At 39.5% G+C, this 23029-nt stretch overlaps 1 protein-coding gene across 2 annotated transcripts in view; it reads right to left on the minus strand.

Annotated features, from left to right (window-relative positions):
* F13A1 (coagulation factor XIII A chain) overlaps positions 1-23029 on the minus strand; it is a 167072-nt gene that overhangs the window by 108766 nt on the left and 35277 nt on the right. For both annotated transcript variants that reach the window (XM_058285190.2, XM_058285191.2), the window contains exon 4: positions 9105-9356. In XM_058285190.2, the coding sequence (XP_058141173.1) occupies positions 9105-9356 (252 nt within the window). The remainder of the gene's footprint in view (positions 1-9104; positions 9357-23029) is intronic.

Raw genomic sequence — 23029 nt, forward strand, 5'->3', positions numbered from 1 at the left:
ATTTATTCAAGATCACATATTTATTCAGTTCTTCTTTCATTATCAATATTCTTATTAAATACCATCATATAATCACAGTATTTCCTCCTTCTTTAAGTCTCCATGTTCCCTTACTGTTCCCAGCACTGGCTGGATTAAACCTTATTCCCTTAGTGCCCTGTAGATGCTGGGGAACATTTTTCCCACTGTATGCAGATGATTGTAATATTTAATAATTTCTTTAACAAGCACTTATATAGAGTTTACTTTGTACCAGGAACTTTCTAAGTGCTATATAAAAAAATCAACTCACTAAAGCTCATAAAATCTCTCAGAGGAAGGCATTATACTATTACCATTTTATAGATGAGGAAACTGAGGCAGAGAGATGTTAAGAAACTTTCCCAAGGCTTTGTTGCTCTAAAGAAGGGAAGCCAGGAAGTGACTGCTAGGCTGTCTCCCAATTAGACTGTGATTCTTAAGTTGAAAGGATCAGGTCACTGTATCCTCAGCATCCAGCCCAGTGGCTGGGAAGTGGACAATCAGTACCTGACCAGTGAAAGAATGAAGGATGGAGATGGATGTCTGGAGCTTAGGGAGGAAGAGAAAAGTCCAAGAAAATGAAGGATTTACCTTTGGGTGTAGGGTTATCATTGATAGGGAGTTATAAATTTAGGTATCAAACTATAAATGGGGTAGAATTCTGTAGCTCAAGAAAAGGCCACCCTTTTCCTACCAGTAGCTGAATTAAATCTTACCTGAAAACGGGTGGGCACAATCATGAATCCACAGCAAGGCAAGGCAAGTCTAACAGTAAGGCTCAATTTTAATTTTAAATTTATTTATGATTTTCAAAGAAGATTGAAGGTGGAAAGCAATGTTTTTTTTCCTCCCATTTTTATTCAGATATGTCATTTTAAAATACAGTTGCCCCAAGCTAGGTTTCTCTTTGGGGTGATGGAAAAGTTCTTGGTAAGGGATGATGGTAGCACGTTGTGAATATAATTAACATTACTGACTATATATTTGAATGTGGTTAAGAGGGGAAATTTTAGGTTGTATATATATGACAAGAATAAAAATTTTAAAAACACACTATAGGACAGTACAACACAAAGAGTGAACCCAACTTTAAACTATGGACTATAGTCAATAATACAATTATGATAATATTCTTTCATCAATTATAGAACGCTATCCCTCTAACACAAAGTGTTAGTAATAGAGAAATCTGTGTGTGTATTGGGGGGGATAATTGGGAACTCTATATTTTATGCATAATTTTTCTGTAAACCTACAACTTTTCCAGTTAAAAAAAGAAATTGGAAAAAATATATTGCCATGGAAACTTAGGAAACTCCCTATGTTTGATAGGCTAACAAAATTAGGAAAATGTAATCTTTTGCCTCAGGAAACTTATGTTTTTGTTGTGTTTGTTTGTTGTTTAATTTTCAGTTAGTATTAGAGGAACAGTGGGGATTACCTAGATCCAGGGGAGAAAGTGATTTTCCACTTGTTCAAATGAAAGACCCTACTGAGAGGAAAAACCAGCTTGCAAATAACTCACTGTCCTAGCAACCCAATGATTTGAACTGTGAGAAAACTAGGTGTGTGTGTGTGCTTGTGTGTGAGTGTGGGGTTTGGGGCTATACTTCTGAAATGCATGAAGACTGATGAGGAAAGCTAGTTCTAGATAGCTCAGAGATTGCAGTGGTAGCACCATGGAACTATTGATGACTTTTCTTTCCTCAGTGACCTCTGGCAAACAACTGCCAGAATAAAATTCAAGACAAAAAAAAATTACATGTAGTGCCATTACTGAACAAGGTACAATATCGCCATTCACTTCCACGGAGCAGCTTGCCCACCCCAACAGGCTCTCAAGACACCTTGTAAATAACCACCCTTCCAGGGTGACTAACAACTTGTGCGAGGCAAGCAGTAAAGAAAGATGATTTCATTTATTTGACTGTTCCTCTTGTGGGATTATGGGGGTAGTGAAAAAAAGAATATTGTGCACTGAGGAATCTTAGGACTGACTTAGGGGCTGACTTCAGGCACCCTTGGAAATTACCCCTTGCCTCCCCACTCAGAGAGAGAAAGAATTTATAACAAACATGTAGAAATGAATGCTGCATCTATCAATCACAGCACCTGTAAAACACTTTTGGGAAAAGGTGGGCTATTCATCAATGCATGGGCTGGTACATTCTCTTTGCTTATTTACATATTATTTTAAAGTTAAAGGGAGTCCCCTTCCAAAGGCGTAAACTTCAAGCCTTGTAAGACGAACTCAAGGATCAAAGAAAATTATGATGCCAGGACTCTATCATATAAGTCATCTCAGTGAAGAGCCTAACAGCATGAATCAAGGGCTGGTTTTGCTTCTAATCTTTTAGAAGAAATAATGGTCTGGCCCCTTCAAAAAGGCAAGGTGTGTCACCCTGATAATGAGGGGAGGAATTTTGAGTAGGGAATTAGAAATAACTGTTACTTGCCTCCCCTTTAAGCAAAGGTGAAACATCACTGAAGAAAGAGGGAAGACATGCTGGGAGAAGGTAATCACTCTTGGAGAGAGGAGCTTCATCTGCAGAACAAATGTGGTATGTTTTTCCAGCTCCAAGTAAATCATAAGGGTGGCAAGCTCCACTGGCAGTGTGTGCTGTAGTGTATTAGGAGTAACTTCTTGTCCTTGGGGCTTGCAAGACAAGAGAGTTTATTAAGGAATAGCACTTCCAGGATCTGTGCCTTTCTTTCTGGAAATTTTCAAAGCCCCTGCTTTCCTAAAATGGTGTTAAGACAACTGCTCTGGAGGTCTTGGCTTTGAACCTCTTCATTCTGGAATGGAATGAATCCAGGAGACCCAGAAAAGAGGTTCTTAACAGTCAGACCGGCTTATATTCCTTACACACCTGTTGCATTGCATTCCAGATCATGCCAACTTAGGATTTTGATTTGTGCTAATTTGCCAGTTTTGCTGGTTAAGAGCTTTTTACTGCTCTTCAGTATCTTCAGAAGATAGATCATTATTCATGAAGCAATTCTAGAAAGAAAATGTCAGAGCTTCTTTACTTAGTGTGTGTCCTCGAAGGAATGTGCCCTGGTTGGCATGCTTTAATGTCGTTTGTTTTGCAGAGAAAAATTTTGTTTCATCTTATAAATAAATATCAACCTGTTTTTACTTGTGTTTATTTTATTTATCATAATGGCAGGACTCCGCGATCTTGATTAGAATACCATAGAAATTCCTCGGCAGGCCATCTAATTCTTGTTTCTCTTGCTGCTCAAGGCATGATGCTGATAACCCCAGTTTTCAAATTAAGAGCTTACTGGGACTGAGTCGGGACACCCAAGTTTTAGATCCAGTGAGTTTCCTAGTCTTGTACATTACTTTGAAAAATGTATGCAACACCATGGAGCCTATTTTCTCTCCTGAAAGATGAGATGACTAATCCTCTCCCTGACTCTCAGAGTGGTGGTTATTGACACAATTCAGTGAACCTGCATGGAGCTTCACCTCTGTGCCACGTATCATGCTAGACGGAAGGAGAGAGGACTTCATGAGACATGTAGTCCTAGGAGATCTGGCTTTGGGTATAACTGAAGAATTTAAAACGCTTTAGATAATAAGGATTAAACACCACTGAATTGGTGAGCAAATGTGATTTCAGATTAGACCCATCCAACCTTGCTCCTTCCAAAAATATCTTACCAACAGCTTTGGCCCTTGCTCATGGGGCCACTTATGCATCACTGGAAATGATGTTTGTGTTCTCTGGGCTCTTTCTGACTGCAGTGAAACAAAGCAACACTGACTGGCATTCATTTGGTATAAAAAGGAGGAGGGAGCCTCTGCGTGATTCAAACACTGAATTTTATTACACAGAAGGCTTGAAAATTCAGTTTTATATGAGTTTTATTTAAACTTCATAAAAATTCAGTCAACCGACTATTTACTATTTTATGCACTCCCTATCCAAGGCTACTGAGAGGACAAAAATAAACCACTGACCTGCCTCTCCCCGCCCTTCAACTTGGGATGCCCCTGTCTTATGTGTTCTTGTTATGTCCTGACTTCCTTTAGCACTTTTCACAATTGTAATTTTTTTTTGCAATAACAGCTCATTTGTGAAACCTTGGCTAGAAGCTCTACATGGGCAAGGATTGTGTCTGTCTTTTTTGCTATCTGAATCTCCATTGCCTAATTCAGCATTTATCCTTAATATTTGTGAGTGAATAAATAATCTTGTTGCACTATGCATGGGTAATTGTCTTATAATGGGCATGTGGGAGGCATACTATAAATACATGTGGATTGAATAGATGAATGGCTATAGCCTGAGAGTATAAATTCTGGTCAGGGCTCTAGTGTCTACAGGAGAAGGGTGTTTTAGTTACTGTTTCCCAGAGAATATAGATCCTAATAAAATTACTCTTTTTTATACTGAAGGGTCTAAAGGACCATGTATATTTATGAAAATAAAATAGTATAAGAATTAATTTTACAATAAACAAGCTGATCATATTTATTTACACTCTTTTAAAAGCATGACAGATATTGGAAATGTATTGACTTCTTGAAATGCAATTCAATTGATTTCTTTGTTGAAAGGTAAATGCAAATATCACTTTGAAAGGTGGAAGTATCAGCTGCTAATTTAGTGTCAGATGCCAAGAGAGAGAATTCTGCAAACAGACACCTACCCACACACCATGCATGTCTTCAACTGTTTTCAAGATGGTGGGGTCTGAGATTACACTTACAACTTCACTATAGCTGTTAGGGTGCAGTGAACCTGCATAGTATTTACTTAGAGGCATTAATTCAATACAGGAAACATTTATTAGACATCAGGTATGTGCAGGTACTGTCTTAGGTGCTAAGAATACAGGATCGAATGAAGTAAGGAAAAATAAGTCACGGGGAATGTGAGAGAAAACACTTTACCAAGAGAAAAAAGATACTAAAAATGAATGACCCACAAACAAACATCCCCGGAGTCTTAGGCACAGGCATCAGAAATTTACCCATCTGGAAGGTTCTGAATTTAAATAATGAAATACACTCCATTATTCCGAGATCCTGAGTGGTCAGAAAAACAAGATGAATTCACAGTAAATGGTCAACTCACTCCTGTTGCCTCCATGGATTCAGTTCTGTCTCCAATGCCCTGGAGATGGGCTCCATGATGGAATGGTCCAAAAACCTGATTTGCAGTATTAAATTTAAAAACTAACCAATAATTCTGCCCACATCCATCTCACTAGTGTGGTATTACTATTGATCCCCCATTAATGATTTAGTGATTAAGGAAGATAAATTGCCTATGAATGCAAAGCAGGTTGAAGGACCCCCAGGAACACAGCAGAACACTCCTTTGTCAATAAATACTGTACGTGCTGGCATAATGTTCATCCCTGAGCCACCTTGGGTCTCCCTTCCACAGCAAGCGCACAATGTTTTCAGTCCCTCTTAGCCCACGTTTCCGACAACTTGTGAGAACTGACTGGTTCTGTTTCCATTTTACTCTTCTGTTACCTTTTCCATTTGGGCACTGGTCCCACCCTTACTTTTTTCCTACTTTCCAGGTACCAGACAGTATCTTTATGAGTCCTTTGCTATGCAAGCACAAAACTAGAGGTGAATGCCAGGTTCAAGTGTATGTGGCAGGGGGCAGGAGAGGGCCTTTTGTTTTCCTACAGACCTCCTTTTCAGGTTATGTCTTGGATGCTCAGCTGGGAAGACCCAGTGGTTTTAAGACCACTTGGGATTAAGAGATGATCTTGTTCTCTTATTTTATACATTTTATACATTTTCCCTGGGGGATCTAAGTGTGTTTATGTATGTATGTATGTATGTATATATATATATGACTTTATTTCAAATTCAAAAATTAAAATAACAAAAGGCAGCTCAACAAATTATTAAAGCATTACTCCTAATAAGCTGTCCACACATTTTCATCTCTTTTATCTCCTCTAATTTCAACAACTAACTCAGTTATTACTCCAGTGTTCAGAAAGATACACAGATGAATGCAGATTAGTTAAATGACAGTCAAGATCTCCTCATTATGAAAAAAGTGAAGAGAAAAAATGCTTAATCATACTCATATCACAAAAACAAACCCCATATTATTATTTTTTGACTTTTAGCAAAAGTAAAAAATTACCTTCTACAGGACTTTCTTTGCTTTTGCTACAAAAACATTACAATGTTAACTAGTCTATAAATTACGTTACTTATATTTTTCTCATGTATCACCACATTCTTAATACCCTGTAATAGAACATTCCTGTATTTACATTATTAACCACAATCCTCATCTACTGACAAAATATAAGTGTATTTTAACATAAGGAGGTTAAAAAAGTACTATCTTTAAAGCTGGAGGGATTTTCTGGAGGGAATGGTCTTCAGAAAGTGTGCAACCCTCTAAAGCATGGTTGTTAGAGCTCAGCAACAAAATAAAAAAGCTTGCTGAATTGCTTCAGCATGAGAGAAGAAAGAGAATCTGCTCCTAAGAGAGAAGGGGAGAGAAGAGTTTGAATAACAAGGAAGTAAAAGAGGAGAGAGGGGAGAGGCAGTGAGGTGGAGAGAGGATGGGATTCTGGGATTAGGTTTAGTGAAAAGTCATGACATTTTAAGGGGACTAAATGATACTTTTCAATTTCAAGTTATTTTGCTATTCTAAGGTATATCAGTTGTCCTCTAAGTGAGGTTGTTTTTTCTGCATCAGCATCCCCTGGGAACCTGTTAGAAATGCAAATTCTGAGGCCCCCTCCAGACCTGCTCATTATGGGGGTGTTGCACAGAAATCTGTGCCTTAACAAGTCCCCCAGGTGATTGTGAGGTGGGTTAAGTTTGAGAACCACTGAGTAAATCTCTCTTCCTATCACCCTCCACTCAAAATTTCAATGAGTGTCTACATATTCACAACTGTCTGTATAACTGTTTTTGCTGCCAATGTAGAAATCGAAGAAGGTTCAAATAACTTCACTTAAGTCTGCCCAGGAGTTGGTACTGGGGGAAATAGGATTCCTAGGAGTCAAGCTGGCCATAAGGACAAAAATCTTCAAGGAACTGGCAGAAATTTTGGACTTTCCCAGACCAAGGAATTAAGGGGTTCCTGGAAGTTTTCTCTGTGTTTTGAGGAGCGGGGAGGGAGCACCTGTCACATGCCTGCCTGTGTCTGATTCCCCAAGGCAGCTATTTCATGTCCCTCCTCCTTCCTGGTTCTCAACACTTCACTAAGAAAAGAGAATCAACTACGGCAACGACCACATCCTCCTTCCACTGAATCTAGAAAACCTGACTTTGCCCCATCTTCTCCTGTAGATGTCCCAGTAGAGGGTGGCTGTCTCCTCCTGGCAAAATGGGACACCTGTTCCTTGGGTCCCATGGCTTAAGGCAGTGGTTCTCAACCTTGGCTTCAAGAACGACCTGCAGGGCTCTTCTAAAAATCCTGATGCCCAGGCTGCACTCCAGACCAACTGCATCAGAATCTCTGGTTGGGGAGACTGAGGCATTAGTGTTTTCCATCATGTAGCCAAGGTTGTGAACTTCTCTCTGGGCAGCAAACTCTGTATTCCTAGCCACTTCCATCACCTGAAAATCATCGCCACACCCCTGGATTTTTAAATCTTCTTATAACAGGCTACCTCCTTCTCAGTCTCCTTAGCTGATTCCTTCTCTACCCTAAATGCTGGTGTAACTTGATATACATAAAGAAGGAAAGAGGATATAATATTTTCTCTCGAGGTGCGATAATTCTCAAATTTTCATCTCTGATCTTCAGACACATACTTGGTTTGTCTACTTTTCATTAGTGTTGGGATATCTACAGTTATTTCAAAATGGTGATTTATCTCCACAACACCACTCCTTCAGTCTTTTCCAACTCTGTTTTGCAACCCAGATGCAAAATGCCTTATTTCTAGGTGACTACCAACAAACAGGAGGGTACTTTGCATTGCACATGGCTTAACTATCATCTCATGTCACCACTGAACATCTGTCTCCTAGATAGCAGTGTTGGGTACAGACGATGGGAGAGGGTGGAGAGCAAAGAGTTAGCTTGGCACCATCTGCCAACACTATTGGAACAGATCATTCAAAGAGGAGGTCAGCAGCATCCAGGCATATGTCACAAATGAGTAGATATTGTTGTCTTCTTCTTTCTGCGTACAAGGATCTCTTGCGACTCTGACAATCTACAATAATACAGACTCATTTTGAAAGATATTAGAGAGCAATGCACAGGGGAAGTCTCCTGCCCCTCCTCAGCTGTTACTGTTACGTATTTCACTGCCTAATTCCTGGGATCCGAAAGTGGGCCTTCGCCCGTCAATGCTGCCACAACGTTTGTATCCACCTCTGGCACTTAAAAATCATCCCCATACCAAATACGGGAGCAGGGAGGATGGATATGAAAGGGGAGAGATGGAGATGGGGGAAAAATTCTGCATGTGATGGAGTTTTCAAATTGAATTGAGCGAGAAATTGCGGAACTTGACTGAGTTTATTTGGATATGACTAGATTAAGCTTCTACTGCAGACAGGAAGACTCAAAATAGCAGTAGAAATTAGGTTGTATTATATTAAAAGAAAGTTGCATGGCTTGTAACAGAGTTACAGCTTGTGAAATCTGCACCCAATGTGCATATAAACAAATTTATGAGATCCCTTAGATAGTCCAGCTTTCAGTTTTGAATCAAGGAGCTAGAGAAGCCAGTTCCAGCACAGACACAGTTGATTTTCTTCTATTTTCTAAAGTCAGAGTCAAGAATCCTAACAGGTTTGAAAGTCAAATTTAACAAAGCCTTTTTGTTTACACAGCAATAATATACACAGCGACTATCAACATAACAGCTCCGCAATAACTAATTGTGCAACGTTGGGCAATCGTCGATTAATTCTTGGAATAAACGTACAGCAGCATTAACATCACATACACAGGCTTTATCTTCAGACACACTGAAGACAGACTGGATATAGCTTTCTCTTTTTGTTTTCAATCAGGAAATCTCTTCTAGCATAATCCCGTTACTCCTCCAAAAACGGATGGATTGGAAACCTGTGAATTGCTGTTTTCTCGCGAGACCAACACACGCCGCCTCCTTACCTTCGCACCAAGGGTTGAAGAGGATGTACGTGTCCGTTTCCGGGTTCCGGCTGGTGCGCAGGATGCCGTAGGGGGTCCAGACGGCGACGTACATGCGGAATTTCCCCACAATGCACTCCGGCGAAGACTGCACGGACAGACGCACCGACCTGTCCTCGCTCATGATGACTTTGGCCCCCCACTTTCCGCTCTGTAGCTCCGAGACGATGGGGACGGGGATGTAGGTGCCCTTGTTCTCCTGAGGGTAGCGACCTGTGAGAAGAAAGAGCATGCGGACCGCTGAGGAGACTTGGCGACCCCTGGCGCTCGCTCGCACGGCGGAAGGGGCATGACCCCCTGCATGTGGAGTCGGAAGCTGGGGGTTTGAATCTCATTTCTGTTACTAAGCAGCTGTTCGAATGCAGTCAGCGTCCTTAACTTCTCTGATGCTTGGATTTGTCGTGTCTATACACACTCACGCAAGAATAGCATTATGTATAGAGATTTTTGTGTGGCTGGTTAGACAATGAAATCAACTAAGTCATGGGAACGCTGATCAAGGGTACAACAACAAAAACAGAGTTTATAGGGTATGGTGAAGTTATCATTATTCCAAACCCTGCCTTGTACAGTGTTAGAATTGTTTTGTTAGATAGAAATAATTTGAGTTTTTATTTCCTATGAATATAATTGTTATATTTGTTATGATTATGATATGACCTGCAATAGGATAATTTTTGTAGGCTGTTCATATATAACCCTTGTCATATGCAACCCAAACGTGTTTATTGCTAACCCCAGTTAGACTTTTTATCATAGGCAATTCTTATGAGTTCAGGCACCAGAGGGAAATTATCTGGGTTAAAACCTTGACTTTGTAACTTCTTACAGTGCAACCTCTGACATGTTACTTAGCCTTTAAAAATCCCCATTTCCTTCCCTTTTTCCTCATCAGTAAACGAGGATAATAGTACCACATATCGCATAGATGAAATAATACATGTTCAATAATTAAGGGATTGGCACATAATTTCTGATATATAATAAATACTTAATTTTACCTGTTATTTAAATGGAAGAGTAAATATCAGGGCAATATAGCATATTTCTAGCTTCACAAAACTTTATATAGAAGTTATCTCAAGGCAAAACTTATCTCCTTTATTGCAGTTTTGGATCAAATTTTTATCTCATTCAAAACTGAATTTTACCAATGGGCTCCTGAAAATCCACATCTTTTCAGTATAGAAAGTGAATCTCACCGTTTTCTTTAACTCTTTAACCCTCATGTCCCTATATACAGGATAATCAAGTGTGTAGATATGAAACTGGAGCGAATTTTTTTTTAACAAACTTTCAAAGTGCAAAACTTTGACTTGAACTAAAAAATACAGATGAAACTAGTAAGTCTGCAAATTATTCTGGTGGTAAGCAGAAGAAACTAACTTGAAGGGCAAAACTTACCTAATTCAACTTTTATATAAAACATATGGAGGATTCCACATTAAAACAGAAAAACACACCATCTTTGGCCTTTCCAAATACTGATGTCTTTAAAAGATTTCTTTGGTAGGCATATTGTCGTAGATGGGGCATCTAAGGAGATGGTAGTGTAAGTTACTGCTTTGTAATTCTATAAGATGATTCATCCTAATGAAAACAAAAATTTACATAGTGCAAAACCAGACTAGAACCCCAGGGCTGTGCTATGTGTTAGGGGGTCTCAGTTAATCAAAACTCAGAATTAATATCGCATTTACTTGTCGTAAATCCAATAAAGCCTTAAAAATGGTTTTATGCCATGGTGCCAAAGTGTCTGAGCAGTGCTCTTGGAAATGCATGGACTTCGTCCTCCTAGAAACCCCTATATAAACCCAGCTACAAAAGCATGTTTATTCCAAAGGCACCTTTTCTCCCTATTTCCTGTGTCCCCCTCCAGTTTTCCCACACTCAGGCTCAGGGATGAGGTTGCTCTTTCTCCCAGAGGCATTCTGCTCTCGGAAGCCCCTCATCACTGTTGAAAAGTAGACACCAAAGGCAAACTTGCCAGGTAAATAAGACCATAATTCATTTATAACAGTGGCTTCCAGTGGCTGATGCTGCTAAATACTGTCCTGCATTTAGAATGCATAATAATATTTTTAAAAGATACAAGTTTAGTAAAAATAATCTTTCAGAGATAAAGATTCATGCAATAACGACACACTAGATAAAAAGATGAAAGAAATTTAAAAATGAATTATATAAGCATACACCTTTGGGAAGAGCAAAGAATTAGGAGAGTGTAAGCAAACTTCTCTTATACCTGCTATGTGCTTGCAATATCAGTTTCATCTTTGTACCAGCATCCACTTTCTTGAGGACATTGAAAGAAATAAGACAATCACAGGTTTCCATGATTACATTTTAAATAATTATTTCAAAGACTCAGGTTAAATTTTATCTTTTAAATTCATGTCATATAAAGAAGTGAAGAAAAAAGGCAAATCGTGCTTATTGGTGCTAGCCTTGAATTCAGTCACAACCTAATCTGAAGATTCTAGATTGCTTGGACATTTTTCAGTCATGCAACAATATTGCTTTGTACATAACAATGTAATGTAATAATGTTATTACATTATTCTAAATGCCACCAATACAGCAGTGAGCAAAATGGACAATAACTCCTGTGTTCAAAGAGTTTATATTTTACGGAAAAAGTGAATCCATACACTGATTTATTATATGCCTATTGCTCCTTTGTCCCTTGTAACAAATTGTGAAAGGAAAACTATTACCATTCTCCTAATTTTATAAATTGGGAAACCAATTTACAGAAGCATTAAGCAATTTGTCCAGGATGATGCAACTAGTAAGTAGCTGTGTTAGGATTTGAACCCAGGCAGTCCGGCATGAGGCCCTGGAATTTAACTGTTCAGCCTTATATCAGTTATATGTGTAGAAAATATTTTGGAGTTGGTGAGAACTATGTTAAAATTCTGATTCTAAAATTGACCAATTGGTGCAATTTTGGGCCAATCGCTTAATTGTCTGAGCCTCCATTTCCTTGGCTCTTTTCAATTTAGTTCTTGAAATTAAAAGAAATGGATTTTAAAATATAATGAAAGCTTTATGTCTGGCACACAGTAGGGGCTGGATCAGGAGACATTATTGTTTGTATTTTAAACATAAAAGCCACTGGAAAGTAAAGCTTTAAGAAAGAAGAGGTGATTTTTTTCTCTTCTGGCTTTGAGCTCAAAATCCATGTTACTTTTATTGAGAGATATACTGGAGTAAAGTAAAAAAGAAATTCGACTGTGTTTGAACCTTGGCTCTAACACCTACTTTGTGACCTTTGAACTAAACTTACTTTTTATACTATGAAATGGGGATAACAGTGGCTCATACTCTATGATACAAAAGGCAGCTCAATAAATGCCAGTTATTAATTTTAGTTTTATGCACCCAGTTTCCCAGGTTTTCTGATTCCTCTAAGTGGAATTATCATAAAAGAACTGAAACCTGCCATCTAATCATAATTTCTGATTTTCTGAGTCTCTTGTAGTCATTCCTTAGAACAGGAGTGGGGGAGCTATAACCTGTGGGCCAATGTGGCTTGCCACCTGCTTTTGTAAATAAAGTTTTATTGGAATACAGTCATGCTCATTCATTTACATATAATACTGTTGTGCTATAGCAGAACTGAGTAGTTGTGACAGAGACCAGATGGCCTGCAAAGCTGAAAATATTTACTATCTGATACTGACAGTGAAAGTTTGCCAACCCCTGCCTTGCAGGATTTTACATTTTATTTATTTAAAGGGTGATTTTTCAGAGACATCCAGTTTCTTCCTCCTGGGTCTGGAAGAAAATACCATCACCAAGTTTTTCCTTCCAAAAAGAAATACCTTGCTAAACTAATAAATATCTGCATTGCTATTAGGTCAACACTTAGTTTCTTTTAAACCTTCTAGTTAAAGTCCTTACCATCGTAGAGAGTGTGTGAAATATAAAGGTTGGTTGTAACTTTTATTGATTTCATTATACGTAGCTAAATTATTCAATAATTTTAATTCTGTAGAAGTTGTTTCAATTTGCCAAGGTGGTGTGTATACAGAGAGATGGAAATTAAGTGACAGAAATGAAGGTTTATCTCTACTGGTCCTTACAGCTATCAGATGGGAAACTGAGGCTCCACGAGCCTACATCAAATGCATACACCATCCTGTAACTAAGTAGAGGCAGGGCTCAGACCAGGATCTCTGGCACTGTGAGGCGCTCCTCCTTTATCTGCACTGGGCTGCCTCAAGGAGTGACGTGGAGGATGCTGAACAGGTCTGCAGAAGACGCAGGAAGCCGACAGAAGAGTAAAGCTGGAAAATCAGAAGACACAGCCATGAGGCAAAAGGATGGTGAGAAGATACGCTGTGGTGAAAACAGATGTGTGAGTCAGAAGTAGGGACTAAAGTGGTACATAACTGGGCTGGGAGAAAGAAATCCTGGCAGAGAGAATCTCAACAGGAGTTTGGGGGATTACAGTGCACTTGAGAGTTGGGAAGGCTTCCAAAGTGAGGCAGGCAACCGAGGAAGGACAAGTGGGAGCCACACTGCTGCTGTACTTGGGCAGGGGCCCCAGACCAGCTTATGGAAACAAATGGTCATGGTCATGGTCCCACAAGGGACAGTTAGTGATGACATTAATTCCAAAGGGAGAGAAAGGACCCAGATTGGCAGGCGTTTTCCTATTCACTGTGTGGAAACACTGATTATTAATGTGAGCACTGCCGTGTCAATGGTACCGAAGGGATGTGTCAGCAGCTCTATGACATCATGTTTAATTCTGAGTGTAATGATTTCAGTGACAGCAGGGGGAAGAAAGTCCCATGATTGAATTGTGAGGGAGGAAGTTATGACAGCATAGTATTTCATTTGGCTAACGAGCCCTTCTCAACCCTCAGGAGTTAGACTGTTTAAGAGACCACAGTCAGGCTATACCTGGGACACCCATTCATCAACATCCCTGACTGGCTATCCTTGGCCAAATATGTGTGTGAAACGCAGCCCTACACAGGTGACTCCTGGCATGCGTTTGCTCAAAATGGGCCATGCCTGGCTATAGATGGCTTTTTTTTTTTTAATTAAAATTATTTATTTATTTTTTAAAATTACATTAAAAAAATATGAGGTCCCAATCAACCCCACCGCCCCCCCCCCCACAGCAACACTCTCTCCCATCATCGTGAGACATCCATTGCACCCAGTAAGTACATCTCTGAACATCACTGCACCCCGTAGTCAATGGTCCACATCATAGCCCACACTCTCCCACGTTCCATCCAGTGGGCCCTGGGGGGATATAGATGGCTTTTAACGTCTTCTAAAATTGCACTTTTATGTTAAAGAAAACCTGAGCAAGAGAAAGAGAAGGAAATATAGTATCCTAGAAAGGATTGTCATTTTGTTTTTAATCATGTAGACTGAAGTTGGACTACTGAACTTGAAATAAATATAATTACCAATTACATTCATTCACTTATATATAATTGGTTCCATCCTCCCAAGTGATGCAGAAAGTAACCTATGTTCTTAGCTTATATACTTACTTTAATTTGCAAATTATTTTGGGGGCCACAAAAATGCTATATGTAAAGCAAAATTCATTTGGACCATGTGCCTATATTTGAACCCCACAATGCTCCTTTGTTAGCCCTTGCTCGTTTCTTAAATATAAAGAGATTCACTTACCTTCATCTACCCAGCCCAGAACTAGAAAGGAGAGAATAAGAATATTCAACTCCTTTCAGATTTTATTTCCCCACCCATGGTTTTTTCATATTAATGTCATTCACAAGATAGGAAGAAAAGAAAGAAAGAGAGAGCAAGAGAGAAGGAGGGAGGCAGGAAGGGAGGGAGAAAAGAAGCCTACCTCCATCTCAGATGCAGACTTAGACTTGGGGCAAATTTACCCTTGACCATTCATTTCACAGACTTGGGAACCTACTGCTTGCAAAGCCCTGCATAAGTAAGACGCAGTGACTAATTTCAGTCAGTTGATAGCTATTAGAATATTTTCACATTAAAAACTGCAGTGCTCTATGTGGTGATTAGCTTCTCATGTTGTCCAGGAAGGTCGTTAATTAGCAAGCAGTAAGGTCAGGAGTGTTGATTAGTGTTGCTTATAAAACTGTTTCGACTCTACCTTACTGGCAGGTAGAATCTTGAAGAATATACTCAGCATTGAGGAGGAGCAGAGTCCAGTAAATAAAGAAGATACACCTGTCAGTCATTTGTTCCACAGGTGCTCGGAAATGACACCTCGGGCTCAGGACACCTCATTTTGCTCATCCTTGGGCATGCCATCTGGAAGTCAAGAGGCCACAGACTGCATTTAACCTATGATCTGCTTATTAATAGTAAAATTTCTGACCCCTGAAACCTTAATTAACTGCCAGAAAGCCCAATCAAAACTTTTCCTCCTCAGTTATCCTCTTCAATATCTATTTCTCCTATTAAAATGAACTAAAAAATTGCCTTATATATCTGTTCAGACCCATAGAATGTTACAATGCCTTGCACCCAGTAGGTGTCCAATAAATGCTAATTGACAGAACTGAGTTTTTATACGTGCCAAGCCCCATTAAGAACATCACAGAGGCTTTAGAAACTCTGGAATGAGAAGTCTGTGGCAATCCATTGTCAATTCCAAGTTACCCTTGCAAGAAATAAATATTTCTATTTCCAAAGTTTTGCCTTCAGAAGGTGCTTTCCATTCAAATATAAACACATTTAAGCTGAGCTCTGACTCCACCTAACTGCAGACTTTCTGTTAGAGTGTATTGTTCTAAGAGGATTGCCTCTATGGGACTCAGGAATATATCATGTCTCTGGCTGTGAAGGTAAATTTCATGATGATAATTCATTTTTCCATTTGATTCATTTGTTTTTCCCAAGATGCACCTTTCGTGTTCAAAATAATCAATCTGTTTCCAAATGGGTCCTGGAAGTATTGCTTGACAGCATGATACATAAGGCAGAGCTGGAAGCATGAGTACAGTGGCCTTGTAAAGGAGAGCAAACCTTGTTTTCACAAGCAGCCACAGAATGGAAGCAGGAGCAATGTGGTGTGCACAGGGACAGAATAAAATAAGTCCCTGAATAACTTTCAGAAACATCAGGATACCAACTACAAAAACAAAACCACAACCCTCCAAAAAGAAACAAACAAAAGGCACAGAATCTTGGATGACCGCAACTAAGAGCAGTGAAAAACAAATGCTCAAAAGGAAAGCATTACTTTACACTGAAAGCACAATTGATAAAAGGAAAAAAGATAAATTGGACTTCATCGAAATGAAAATCTGTGCATCTAAGGACACTATTAAGAAAGTGAAAAGTCAGCCAACAGATTGGGAGAAAATGTTGGGAAACCATATGTGAGAAAGGTTTAATATCCAGAATACAATTTAAAATAAGGAAAAAAAGCCTGCAACTCAATAACAAAAAGACTAACAACTCAATTAAAAAATGGTCAAAGGTAGCACAACATTGTGAATGTAATTAACACCACTGAATCATATATTTGAGTGTGAGTAAAATGGGAAATTTTAGGTTGTATATATGTTCCTATACTTAAGAAGCAAACATAGGTCTGACAACACAGTGAACCCTAATGTAAACCATAGACTATAGTTTATAGTTCAATTATAATAATATTCTTTCATCCATGTAACAAAGGTACCACACTAATGCAAAGTGCTAATAATTAGGGGGTATATGGGAACTCTATATTTTTGGCATGACTTTTCTGTAAACCTACAACATCTCTAATTTAATAAAAAGTTATTTCAAAAATCCAAAGATATACATATGATTATAAGCATATGAAAAGTTCAAAATAATTATTCTTTAATGAAAAGCAAATCAAAATCACAATGAGATACCATTTCACATCCACTAAAATTGCCATTATTAAAACAGAAAATACGAAGTGCTGGTGAGGATGCAGAGAAATAGGAACCCTTGTGCATTTTTGGTGGGAATGTAAAATGGTACAGCTACCATGGAAAGCAGCTTGGCGACTCCTCAAAGAGTTAAATATAAACTACCATATGACCCAACAATCCCACTTATAGGTATATATCCAATAAAAACTGAGAGCAGGGATGCAGACAGATGTTTGTACATCCATGTTCCTAGAAGCATTACTCACAATAGTTAAAAGGCGGAAGCAACCCAAGAATCCATCACCAGACGAATGGATAAACAAAATGTGGACATACACTGAAACATTGCTCAGCCTTAGAAAGGAATGAAGTTTTGATACATGGCACTGCATCCATGAACCTTGCAGAAATCATGTGGAGTGAAATAAGTCAGATATGAAAAGACAGATATTGTATGATTACACTTAAATGAAATAGCTAGAATATGCAAAATCATAGAAACAGGAAGTAGAGTACAGGCTACCTGGGGTGGGGAGTGAAGTTAATGCCTAATGGTTATAGGCTTTTTGTTTGGAATTATAGGAAAGTTCTGGTAATGGATGGTGGTGAAGGTAGCACAACAATGTGAATGTGATTAATCCCACTGAATTGTATGTTTGGTAGTGAATGAGATAGCAAGTTTATATTGTATATATGTATTGGGGAATGAAACATATGCCCCATAAAAGGATGCCAGTCCCAAACTCTGGTTCCGTGGGTGTGAGCCCATTTGTAAACAGTACTTTTGAAGATGTTTTTAGTTAAGATGCTCCCAGACTGAATAAGGATGGGCCCTAATCCAATATGGCTGAAGCCCGTATACAGAAAAGAAACAGATCATGGAGGGAGAAGCCATGGAAAGGTAGAAACTGGAAGAAAAAGGAGAGGATATCACTAAGTGACAGAAAGTCATGGAACCCCAAGGCCAGCCCAGAACACCACAGTCTTCTGGAAGAAAGTATTGCCTTGCTGATGCCTTGACTTTGGACCTCTATAGCCTCAAAACTGTGTGCCAACAGATATCTTGTGTTTAAAACAGCACATTGGTATTTGTTTTAGCAGCCAGGAATCTTAAACAATGTTTCTAGGACTAAAAGAAAAAAAAGAACCACCAAAGGGACAATGACATTTAAATGCCATACATGATCCTGGATGAGATCTAATAATGGAGGAGAAAAGGATACTATCAGGGAGCTGATGTACCTCAAGTGGTTGAGCACCTGCTTCCCATGCATGAGGTCCCAGGTTCAATCCCCAGTACCTACTGAAAACAAATAAACAAAAAAACCAACTCTCATTGTGGAGTGGATTTAGCTCAGTGGTTGAGCACCTGCTTTCCATGTGTGAGGTCCTGGGGTCAATGCCCGGTACCTACTAAAAAAAAAGAAAAAAGGATAATATCAGAACATATGAAAAAATTAGGATATAGATACCACTGTTAAATTTCTAAACTTAAGAACTGCACCTAAGGTGATTACATAAGTGAATATTCTTGTTCTTAGGAAACTAACATGGAAATATTATGTGTTCAAGGAATAAGATGTATTCAACCTACTCTCAAAGCTCAGAAAAAAGATAGATAGACAGAAAGATAGCTATCGATGAATGGATGATGGACAGATAAATGGAATGATACAGCAAATGTGACATGTATGGGTTTTGTATTATTCTTATAACTGTCTTATATATATAGCAGATATTTACTAAAGGAAGAAAGCTTTCTGTCTATGTGCATTCTGGGGCTCCAGTAAACTGAGGAAGAGTGGGGAAGTTTCCCGAAGACAGGGTCTGTTTTTTTTATTTTGTGTGCCCAGGGGCTCACACAATGCTTGGAATATAGTAAATGCTCAGTAAGTATTGGGTAAACTTAAGATAGGTACTATTTAGAATATCTTGTCTACTTTAATTTTGTTTCCTTCACATTTCTTCCAGTGCTTTCTAGAGCACTTAAAACCCTTCTGGAGGAAAGTGTTTGAAACTGACTGCTTGGCTTCTGGCTTTAAGACGTACACTGCCGAGGTGACTGACCGAGGCAAGGATTTGGACACAAGGAGAACAAGGACCTGGCCCAGGTGCTGTAGAAGGCATTCAGAGGGGAAGCAAAGGTCACGAAGTGAGATTCGGAGCAAACACTGGCGCACTGTGATAGGAAAGCTTCTTCATCTATGAAACCAGGCTGTAGAAATCCTTGGACAAATGTACAAACATTTCCAACATGCCTAGGGTAGACCCAGTTTGGGCTGAGCTAACTACCAGTGAGAAGCACTGCGGGGTGAGGGTTTCTGAAACATAAATCATGACAAGGTAATAACTACTATTAGACACTACAGAAATGCTCAAGTAACCAACTGTCTGAGGAAGTCGGAGAATATTTCTCAAAGAAAGTGGCATTGGAGAATAATCGTGAAGGTAGAAAAGTTGGGAAAGTGTCTTCTCAACTGAGGAACTCAAGGAAGCATGATGCGAGAAGGGGATGAGGAGAAACTCCAGATGCGGGGGCCAGGAGAAGAAGCTGACCATGCAAGGTAAGAAGGGCCAAGGGGGCCTTTGACGCCACGCAAAGGAGTTTGGGCTGCATCTGGGGAGGGGCTAGAACCACTGGGAAATGTTAAGCCTTTTAGTGGCCTGAGGAAATCTGCATTTCAGATTGATCTCTCTGTGTGCAGTTGGGAGAATGAGGCAGAGAGGGCAAGAGTGGGGTAGGGGAAACCAGCAAGAGAGCAGCTGAAGTCCTCAGGGGAGACATGAAGTACTCAGAGACAGTGGTGAGAACTCTGAAGGGAAGAGAAGTGGAAGGATGCAGGGTAGAAACAAGAAGCAGAAAGAACTGGGGCTTGGCCAAGTATGAGCTGTTGGCATTGAGTGAGAAGGGCAGAGCTAAAGACGACCGCAGGTTTTATTCATTCTTTAGCAAATATTTTTTTGAGTGCCTACTAGGTGCCAGGTGACGTTTCAGACATTGGGCACACAGACTCAAACAAAACAATCATATTCCTTACCCTAAAACTCGTGACTAAGCCGCAAGCACTGATGAACATGCTGCTTTGTCACCAGTCCATTCCAAAACAGTTTAGGGTCCAGCGTGGTTAAACGTGGTGCACATTTACACAGTGGACTGTCTTTTCTGGAAATTTCCTTACCCAGATGAGCCTCATTTAAGAGAAGACAGAATATCTGTAGTCTTTAAGAAACAATAATCAGCACAAAATGCTCTACAATTTAGTTGGTTACTGAACACGGCACTATGCCATAGATTTGTTCATCTTGCTGATTAAATGCCTCTGGAAAAGAGGAACAGGAGCTGGACAGTTTGGGTTTGAGATCTAGACTGTCTGCTTAGGAATACGTTTGTACTTATCTCCTGTGCCTGTCAACTGCCTGGTTGCTCCCAGACCCCTTTCCTGCACTTCCAGAATCCTCTGCTCTGTTTCACAAGAGACTTCATTCCCACGGTCTTTTGCCTTCTGGCTTCTGGGTAGGTTTGGCTAGTTGACAACTTCTGGCAGGTTATCGGAGGGAGAAGGAGGGGAGAAGCCAGGCCATGCTTCCCCTTTTTGGGGGAGAGGTTGCGTCTCCTCCCTGGCGCCCAGCTCTCCCTGGGCAGCTCCTGCTGAGGCTCCAGCTCCTACTGGATGGATCCCGGGTACTGGTAAACCTCTTCTTCCATTGTGCCTGCAGCTGCAGGTGTGGTGCCAATTTTCTGCAGTTGCGAATGCTTGGGTTGCCTCACTGTGTCACTGTTGGCTTCTTAGCTGTTTCAACTCCTGTGCAACCAATTCCCTTGATTAAATTTCTGTCGCTTGTAAAACCTGGAGAGATTTCTGTTTCTCATTCTGGGCTCTGTAAAGTACCTGACATTGTACTAATTAATGCTTTAAATATGCTTTAATGGTTATGTCCATTTTATAAATGAGGGAACTAAGGCTCAGAGAACTTAAGGAGCCAGCTTTCGGTTACAGTTAATAAGCTGCAGAACAATGATTTGAACCCAGGTCTGTATGGTTCAGTGCTCATGATTTGGGAAGCTAATGAACTTCTCTCAATCCAATCTATCTTCCATCTGTAAAATGGCAATTATAAAAGGTGAGGATGAAATAACATATTGAAGGGCATTTCATGAATTGAATACATTATTATTATTCCCATAGTATATGGAGTCTATTGCTACAGCAAAGAAAATGCACTCTGCCTCATTTGTTCTTTCTGAACGTGATAACATGGGTAAATAAGAAGGGAGCTGGTAATGTGGCATGATTTGGGGACTCATTCAGTCAACAGATATTTACTGAGCACCATTTAGGCACCAGGAATTGTTTTAGGCTTTGAAGATACAGCAGTGTCAACACAGATGAAATTCATGGCACTTATGGTATAGACAGGCACAAAAGACAGTAATCAAATGAATAAAGAACATATCAAATGGAGATAAGTGCAATGAAAAATAAATGAGGCAGCTTAAAGGGACTGCACGTGATAGAGCTGGGGCGCTAATTTGAAAAGAGTAGCCAGAGAAAGACCCTCTGATGAGGTGACATTTGAGCAGAAACATAAGAGAAGTGAGGAAATGAAGCCATACAAACACAGAAGTGGGGTGGGGAATGGTCCAGTAAGTACTGAGGCCCTAAAGGAGTGTGGTTGAAATGTTCAAAGAGGCTGATATGTCTGGAGCAAAGAGAGTGTGTGTAGAGCAGTAGACAGAGTTGGAGAGAACCAGGAGGTCAAGTAGAGTCGTATAGGCATCGTCAGGACTTGAGATTTTATTCTGATTGAGAAAGGAGGTCATTTAAGTGTTTAAAGCAGAAAAGAGACATGATCTTTTAAAACGAAGTACATACCCTGGTTGCTGCATGAAGCCTGTAAGGGAGCAACAAAGATTGCCATAAAGATCTCTTGACTTCCAAAAATATTCCCACTTCACTTGTTAATAATTAAAATCTTTCCATCAGAGGATAAATTAGAGATAATGCCTATAATGCTCCTATCACCTGGGAAGGCAATAGGTTTTCTTCAATTTGTTGTATCATAATATAAAACATATTAGAGTCGCTTTCCCAAAAGCTATTTTTCAGAGCTAGGAAGGCACTGGACATTGAAAACAAGGAAATTTGTTCATGAGAGATGATATAAAAAATGTGACCATTAGAAATATAAAGGTTATCTATGTCAAAATTGTTCTAGGGCAATCTTTAGCCCTTCCTTGACATGCATTTAAATAAGACTCTGTTGTTCTATTGATCAATCAGGTTAAACTCTTCAAGGATCTAGAGGAGTGTGGAAGAGCAGCAGGATGTTAGTTTCACAAACATTGAGTTTTTTGTAGGTTGCTTGTTTTTCACAATTATGAATCAAACTGGATACAAGCTTTTTGCTCCACCTAACCCTGCAACCCTTTCGGGCAAAAAAAGGATGTTTCCATATTTCTTGGATTTCTGTCACCCTCATGCTGTGCTCTGGAAATCCAAAAAGTGGGAACAGGTTTGGGGAGGCAAACATACTTTAGACTGAAAGTAGGGATTACTGACTAGTTGCAAGATAGCTAGCAGCTTTAGTATGTACCTTTCTTCTATTCTCTGTCAGCTGTTGTAATTCTCTCTTACAACAACAGAATTTTCCTAGCAAAGGGCATCCATGGGGCCAAAGCTCCATTAGTTTGTGTTCTGTCACGTGAGCAAACTGAGGTTTAAAAGTCTTATGAAAAAGACTCATTTAATTAAAATTGTGGCAATAAATTCTTCAAAAAATTGCCATTCACCAACAAGGATAGGATCAAAAGTTTAGGTGAATATCTTCCAAGCGAAACAGACCAATTGATGAAATTTTTGCTAAAACGGTCCATTCTGGTTAAATATTTGATGGCAATATTAATGCAATTAAGAGCAAATTGCTGGCAATTTTAATGAAATATTTGTTTGTCTTTGGAATGCAATATATATGCATGCCCTATATAATGGCAATTTATATAATTTGCATTGCTAGAGATTAAAC

Source organism: Dasypus novemcinctus, chromosome 22 (genome assembly GCF_030445035.2).
Source record: "Dasypus novemcinctus isolate mDasNov1 chromosome 22, mDasNov1.1.hap2, whole genome shotgun sequence".
In the NCBI taxonomy this organism is placed as follows: domain Eukaryota; kingdom Metazoa; phylum Chordata; class Mammalia; order Cingulata; family Dasypodidae; genus Dasypus; species Dasypus novemcinctus.